An 8,239-nucleotide genomic window follows, 5' to 3' on the forward strand; every position below is an offset into this window, starting at 1 on the left:
CGTTTCAAAAATCCCTGTGGCTTTGAAAGTATGTCGCCACACTCCGTCACAAAGTTTGCTCCGTCTAGTTTAATTTTAAAAAACATTGTGGAATTTAGCTTTAAGGCTTAACTCAAGGAGATTGTTTCTACCTCTTAAGAAACCCCAGAACGACAACCGATGTGCCACATCGCCCATCAGTAAGCAGTGTCCTCGAACACGACCCGAAGTCTCACCTGCTCGCTCGGTGCTAAGTTGCCCTGAATGAAAGCATCAGCTAAATGAAAACATGAGCGCAGGTTGACACCACGGTGGCTGCGGTGGGCGCCGTCCCCATTATAACAACAAAAACAAAGCAGTGACTTTTGAGTGACACCACAAAGTGTTTATTTCACTACAGCTCTGCCAATGTCAAACCAGTGTCACTGCGCTTATCAGACACTGGAATTATCGCTTTTTAAAACTGAAAAAAACCAACAGATGTAATTGGAAACAGAGTAATGTGTATATAAAGTTATCACAGACAAACTGGTTTATCAAGGACATGTCTCCTTTATCCATTTAATTCCCCCCGCACTGATGTGATTTACCCTGAGATTTACACTCAGATAAATCAAAGCGTGTGCATGTGTGTTCGCTTGTGTGTGTCTTTACATGATTGTATTTGTGTGTATTTGTGCTTTCAGCCCACAGGCATCGATACAGCCTTACAGTTTTGGCACACGGCGTAGCAACATAACATTTCTGTGCGAGTGAATTCTAGTGATGTGCATCCACATCAGTGCCATGTAGGGCAGTGCGCTGTGTGCTTCACAGGATCAGGATCATCAACAAAAAAACCCATTAACACCTGAAAAAAAAACAGTATTTACACCAACATCTGTCCAGGGATCACATCTGTATTTTTAGGGATAGAGAATTAACCCTGTTTTAGCTGTTATGAAACAACTGTTGTTTTGGTACACTGGTCTAAAATAAGTTGGATTTCTCCCTTTAGCTAGCAGTAACATCTCTTCCCAGTTTAAAGTAGCATAAAAAGATGTAAATTTGCTGTCGAATCCAATCCGTCACAGAATCAACAAGCATAATTTATGACTGGATTTGTCATATTTCCAATAACACTTACTCCCAGAAAACAAAACAAAACACACACACACCAGAATACTCAATAGAATGAGTGTTTACACTTAAATATGGGCGAGTATCAGTCACCACTGGTACGATAAGCAACTTTTAAAGATGCATAACTTCCACAGTGCCTGGGAGAGGTTGTTAAAAAGGAATATGAGGGGAATAACTTTGCATTAAAGATGAGGAAAAACTGTCCTGCCAGCAAAGGCAATATCTGAATTTCCTGAGGCGAGTGTGAATGAAATGCAGACACACAGACAAAATGTGAATGTACGGTGTGAGTGAGACAGAGCCGGGGGAGGATACAGGACACAAAAACGTAGCACTCTTTTTCATTACCATTTAAAGGTCCAATTTTAAGTAAAAAAGTTTCACCCGTGGCACATAATTATCACAAAAAAGATGTAAGAATTGATCAATAGTCAATGATTTTTTTGTTTTGGGAAATTTTGTTGTTGTGTTTTAGTCCTGTAGTCTTGAGAGGGTATGAGTGTGATGAATGATCGGGCAGGAGGCAGTTTGACATCATTTTAAAACATGCCAGTTAATGTGAGTATTCACAAAGCAGTGGCTGCTGCAGATCAAGTGGAGAAACTTTGGTTTGCTCTTAAGTTAAAAGTCAGCGCAAATACAGTTGCAACAAACACTTTCCTTATCTTGAGAGTGGACGTCCATTCTCAAACATATGAAGAAAAATATTCTCAATTTAAGGTCCACTTACCGTACTTAGCTAATTCCCATGGCTTTTAACCACATCCGCTGTCCGTCTTCCCCATTTTAAGCTATGACATGTCAGGAAAAAATGAATAATGTCCTTCTACCACCCCCGAATCCCAAGGTGATGTCTTCAAATTGCTTGTTTTGTGAGAGCAACAGTGCAGTGATTCAGTTTTCAGTGACATACGACAGAGAAAAGCTGCATATCCTCAAACTGGAGAGGCTGGAACCAGCAAATATGTTTTGTTGTATAAATTAAGAAGCTTTTATTTGTAGCGACATTATTTGCAATTGTGTGTACCCCTGCTGTACTTGAAATGTTCTGTGTGTGATGTCTTCTTCGCCCTGTGCTGAGGCTCCCACGCTGACATTGCATACAGCAGGCTGTACACTTCTCCGGCCTTCAGCAGCTGAAAGCAACAACTTCCAATAAAAACAAAACTAGGATGCAAAGTGTAAAAGTGTCATTAAATTAGTTTATTACTAAGTGAAATGCATTGACCATTAACTGGCACAACAGTGAAGACACAGGCAACACTTACAACATCAATCGTGGGTTCAAGTTCATCATTTCCGAATAAGAACTAAATACTAAGTGTCTTCTGTTCTTCCGTTGAATTCCACTTTGCTTCTCTCTCAGGCCTCGGTGTTGTAAACTGAAAGGTCAGAGGCCATGGTCACGTGCAGCTCCCACGGAAACTGATTGACAGGCCTCTTGACTTTACCCTGCTGACCTCTGCTCTCCCTGATCATCAGCTGGATGTCCTCGTCGTCGAGGATACGGATGAGGTCGCCTTCGGGGTCGCGGTAGTTCAGGGTGATGTCATCCTCCTTGAAGACGTTTCTGAGAGACACGGACAGGCAGACAGGGATTTCAGACTCTGGGTGTTTTCAAATAGTTTCAACCTCAGACATGTTTCCCTTTTTTTTTCTTTTTTCAGTTCATGAAATCACAGCAGTCAGACTCAGATTTGAGCCAATGCAATCAAACCAAGATTGAAGAAGTTACAAAACATTTAAGGTTGACCATGTCCAAAAAGGAACTAAAAAGAGGTCCAAGTTGTTTCATGTAAAATTATAACTTTAATAAATTATCATTACATGTTGTAAATAAATTAGAATAAAGTTTTTGAGGTTCTTGTTATGCTCTTACTGTGCACTTCCTCTACCTGATCTCCTTGCACTTACTGACTAGAGTTAGTTCTCCTGCTGCAGCTCTAGTGATGTCCCTCACTTGTAAGTCGCTTTGGATAAAAAAAGCATCTGCCAAATGACTAAATGTCAATGTAGATATAGAAAAGCACGAGAGCCCAACTGAACTGAAGCTTTCAACATGTTTAAAAAGCAACAACCTCTCTGTATTTTCTTATTTTGTCTTTCTTTATTTATTCATTATTGTTATTTTATTATTAATGTGCATGGCTCTCATTGTTCTATGAGAATAAACTTGCTTTTTATGTTTCTTTTATATTAAATGGTTGATGTACTTTAATGTTGAGACCAGCATTAGAAGGAAGACCTGCACAATTTTTCCAGTGGAAGAAATGACTGCCCGGCATGGCTTTTGTTGATATATTACAGTTTAATTAAAAATGTGCCTGTGAGAATTATCACCAAGAAAACATGAGCTGGATGAAAGGAAATGGGTAATAAGTGCAGATAGGAAGTTTGACAACTGCAGCACCTTCTCTAAAGTCAGTGTTTTTCACGAAACAGACTCTAACTAACGTTTGTTTGCAGGAATTAGTTAAGAGCAAAAAACTGAAACGGAAACAGTCACAGTTTTTATTAGTTTTTTCGATTGACCTCCTGGAGGCACAACATGACGAAGTATTACATCTGATGAAGGACAAGCACAGACAGATTCAGTCACTTCCTGCCACCAGCCATGGAAAAACAAGTGGCATTATTAGCTATTCTCATTTTGCAGTTTTCTTTTCTTTGCACTGTCCACTACTGTCAACTGTCTTTGCTGCTGTAACACTGCAAATTTGCCCACTGTGGGACTGATAAAGGATTATCTTATCTTTCACACTACTGTATAATGAACATTTAATGATATGATAACAATATATATGATTACACGCTATGCAGAATCAAATATAATAGTGTTTGGCAGAGCTGATAACAGAAGCATCAGCAGCATCGTTGGAGACTCTCTCTCTCTCTCTCTCTCTCTCTGCTTGTACCAGCTGATCACTGATGGATAGTGTGATGGAGTGTCAGAGTAATAATGTTAATGATAGGATGTGTTAATGATAATGAGGAGAAACGAAATCAGTAATAATCACACGCCAGTGTGATGTGACGCTATCTGACAGTTTATCACATGAATTCCCTTTATTCCATTATATTCTCATTTATAGTTGAAACAGGTTATTGCATATTTATTTACTACATTATGTAAAGCAGGTAGTTCGGCGATGTCTGCAGTTGCTTCACTCTTTTCTCAGATTCTTATCTTCCTCCTCCTCCACCACCCTCTACTCCCCCCATCTCTTCATACCCCCCCCCCACTTCTATCAGTGCTAAGCCATATTAAAACTCAGGACCAGGGTCTCATCCATCTTACTCCAGGGCACAATAGGCCTGAACACAGAAAAACAATAATGAGCAGATAAGCGGCGGAAATGAACTGATTATGAATGGGGGAGGGGTAATCATCGTAGCGTTCACCTATCTAAATTACCAGATAATGAGAGATAGAGGGAGAGGGAGAATGAAAGAGAAAAAAAAAAGACAGGCAAGAGCAGATATGATAGTGTAATGACCATATGCATCCGGTGATGGTGGTGCAGTGGGAAGGAAGGGGGGAGGGCGTGGGGGGGGGGTTGTCGGAGGTCCTACAGGAACGAATCTGACGAGCAGTTGATGATTGGCAACTGGCAATTTGCAGGTTTGCAGTGCACAAATATGCTGCCGCTCACTGCAGGCTGGTGACTTAATGGACTTCTACTCATCCTTGTTCACTGCAAACCTCAAACACAAACTAGTGAGGGAGGGGAAACGCACAAAGGTCACCAATCACCTTCGATCATCAGCACGTCTCAGGAAGAAACACCAGATAAGAAAATGTTTTTCCGCTGTGCACGGACTCGAGAACAAAAAGCTCTAATTCATGATTTGAATCGTAATTTTTTTAAAGTCAAATCTGTTGAAAAGGCTTTGATAAAACAGGTCAAACACTTCAATAATGCTTCACAAAGCAGAGGTTAAAGGTTAGCACTCAGCAGTTAGTAATTTGTCACTGACGGCACAGAGAACCAGAAGCAGGAAACTGAGGTTCGTATAAGATTGTTAATGTGATTATGATAAAATGTGATGGTTTACATGCAAAATGTTCCACTGACTTTCCCTCCACGCTTTCATCAAATATGTCAGCTTTGTATTCCATTATCACATTTTTTTTTTGGGGCTCACCAGGAGATGTGAGCTCACGTACAATCACCCCCCCCCCCCCCCCCCCCCTGCAGAACTAAACAACAGTCCACTCTTAACACCCCCAAAAAATGATTCTCACATTTCCTCTCAATCATTAATTCCCACCTGGGTGTAAATGCAATAAAAGGAGGATGTAAAACACACGATTTTAAATGTCCATCAAAGCCTCAAGTTTCCACTTGAGCAGAACGAAATAAGTGAAAAGAAGGTGAGAAAACAATCAACAGGCAACATTTATTTCACAAGGACAGACCTACCTCATACGAGACAGCAACTCCTTGTACGTCGGCTGAATGGTGAGGGCCTCTTGTACACACACATCTCTGCAAGAAGGAGCAACACAGTCACCTCCTTAAAGCACATCGATGCAATTGAATTCACACTCAAATGTTACCAGATGTGTAACAAGTGATTTAACCAGCACATTCAATAAAAGTTTTAACAGTTTGATAAAAAACAAACAAACAAACAAACACACACATCTGAATGAAGGCAGTTAAGATTTAAAAATCCATAAACAGTGTAGAATTGCTTTGTGCGCAGCATTCACACAATCACATTTCAACAGCTGAACTGAGGTGGAATGATTCACTTTTTTGACTCGAGGGAAAACAAGTTACAATCTAAACCTTTAAAAAGGTCTTTTTAGCGCTAGTTTGGATAAAACTACAGTCGATCACATCCGTCCTGACATCTGGCGAACATTTACTTAAAGAGAAGCTGTGCATGTGTGGACCACAAACTCAATTTTCCCCCGCAATCTGTCCGGTTGCTTATGACGTCCACACAGTAGAAGGTTTAGATTGTAACCTGGGGTCGTGGGGTCACTGGAAGTATGCGGATCCAGAAACCTAAGCATGAAATCATCGCTTTGTCTTTAAGACTCAACTCATCCTCAGTGTAACATCAGACACATCAATCTGAATATCAAATCTCAAATCTACTTTCACACACACTCACAGACACTCACAAACACACAGCACAGACCTGGTGTCGACCCCAGAGGGGGTGAGCAGGAAGCAGCGCAGACAGCTGTAGGTGTGGCCTCCACCATCACCTTCTGAGTCACTCTCTGGGAGGGGCTTTATGATCTTCACAAAGGATTCTGGGAAAATACCTGTCTGATTGTTGACTGTGCCCTGAGGAGAACGCAAGAGAAGAGAAGGAGAGGATAAACCGCCAGGGTCTCGGAGGACGCTGTGATAAGGAGCTGACGGTGAGACGAGTTGGTGATTTAAAGGGGAGAAACACAAGAAAAGCAGCATGGAGGTGCATCTGGAGACGAGTTTTCCTGACTAATTAGCCTATTCATAATATGCCGCTGATGTTACAAGCACTCGACACAACCATACAGCCTTTTTTTTACTACACCCCAGGTGTCTGAGGGTGTTCAGTCTGCAAAAACACATGCAGAGACTATTTCATAAAGCATCCAGCACTCTCACATGTTTTCAGCAGAACGAGGCAACAGTTTATGTAGAAAGGAAGCAGCCATCTTACCGGGCTAGAATGTATAATTTGGGCTACAGAAAAGAGATGAGAACATCCCGTCGCTCCTGAGATGTCGTACATTCACCCTGTTTAGTCGAACGCTGCTTAAATTGTGTGAAATTATACAATTCAAGCATCTAAAGTTTCTCATGCTGCAGCTCAAAGGCATTAGTTGTAAAGATGTTGTAAAAGTTACTGCAAATAAAGATTTGAGGAAGGAACGGACAGATTTTATTTCGGATCATTTTTTAGCAGCTGAAAAGAATGCAATGATGTTTGAAATAGATTCATGAGAAACAATCAGCAGACCTGCACTCAAAATAAAAAACTTGGGCACCTTGAGAAACACAAATTAATGGTCAAAAGTAATACAACTGAGGCCAATATATCCTGACATGTAGTCCCTTAGTATGGCATCCTACACTTCCCATGATGCAACTTAATAGTGTGTTTTTATTTCGACTCTGGATGCCTAGAAAACACAAACCCATGACCCCGAGCTCTTCGTTTGTTTGGTTAATATCACTCTAGTTAAGTAATGTCATGAAAAACCTTCATCTGCATCACTGCAGCATCTGGAGACGAAGTCAGTTTCTCACTGGCAGCTCTGCAGCCGCTACTGATCAAAGCATTTCTCATTTCCTCCGGGAATCCTGAAACTGTCGAGGTCTCGCTTCTTTGGTGCATTTGAAACATTTACCTTGATGCGCCAGTCTGCCAGTTGGATTTGTCACGTTTGCCACCCACAGCCGCTCTGTCCACGGACTAATTCAAAGGCACCCAGTAAACTTTTCACAAGTTCTAAGTGTTGCATTAACCTCACCCAATCCCAAAACAAACAAAGTAAAAACTACTAGGGTGGATGCAAAGTTGCCAAAAAAGAACAACGAGATAGTGTTTGCAGTGTTGCATAAGAATAAATAGATTATCAGCCTTTTTCTGTTACGATTTTTAGGATCTCTGTAGCAAGATAAGGGCAGGATAAGTGCATCCTCCTCCTCCATCAGTGTTGATTCTCACTCTCCCTCTCTCCCACCACATCAGCTTCCACCTCGTCTCTCTCTCTCCCACTCACCCACTCCCGGCTTCTCTCTCACACTCCATCTCAACACCTCACACATTTTCATTAAACACGTTTCCTGACCTTTCTTTAAGTGCTCTGTGACAAAGCAGAATTTCTATGACAACTATTTGCCCGCACCGATGTTCCTCTGCTGCGTTTTTATGTTGAGCAGCTAATTAAAAATGTCCCACATCCCCTTTTTGGATAGCGACGACATACACGTGACACTCGCAGTGTGTAATCAGGACATTTTGTTCATTAAGTAATTGTTCCTGTAAAGGAAACTGGAGCAGGGCACCTCCAATCACACTAGTTACGGTACTTTGTGGTCACTGTACTGTTCTGCTGCTGTGGGGATGACACAATTTTCTTTTTAAGTTTTATTATATTCTGTAATTAACTTTTTGGCTGCTGCAA

General features: G+C 41.2%; 1 protein-coding gene across 1 annotated transcript in view; it reads right to left on the bottom strand.

Moving 5' to 3' along the window:
- Positions 1–2,283: 2,283 nt before the first annotated feature.
- ncf4 (neutrophil cytosolic factor 4) overlaps positions 2,284–8,239 on the bottom strand; it is a 29,610-nt gene continuing 23,654 nt past the window's right edge. Inside the window, exons 8-10 of the mRNA XM_022738120.1 lie at positions 6,256–6,407; positions 5,526–5,591; positions 2,284–2,671 (exon numbers count right to left, since the gene is read on the bottom strand). Coding sequence (XP_022593841.1) covers positions 2,464–2,671; positions 5,526–5,591; positions 6,256–6,407 — 426 coding nt within the window. The 3' untranslated portion in view covers positions 2,284–2,463. The remainder of the gene's footprint in view (positions 2,672–5,525; positions 5,592–6,255; positions 6,408–8,239) is intronic.

Source organism: Seriola dumerili, unplaced genomic scaffold (genome assembly GCF_002260705.1).
Source record: "Seriola dumerili isolate Sdu_G_001 unplaced genomic scaffold, Sdu_1.0 BDQW01000035.1, whole genome shotgun sequence".
NCBI classification, from domain to species: domain Eukaryota; kingdom Metazoa; phylum Chordata; class Actinopteri; order Carangiformes; family Carangidae; genus Seriola; species Seriola dumerili.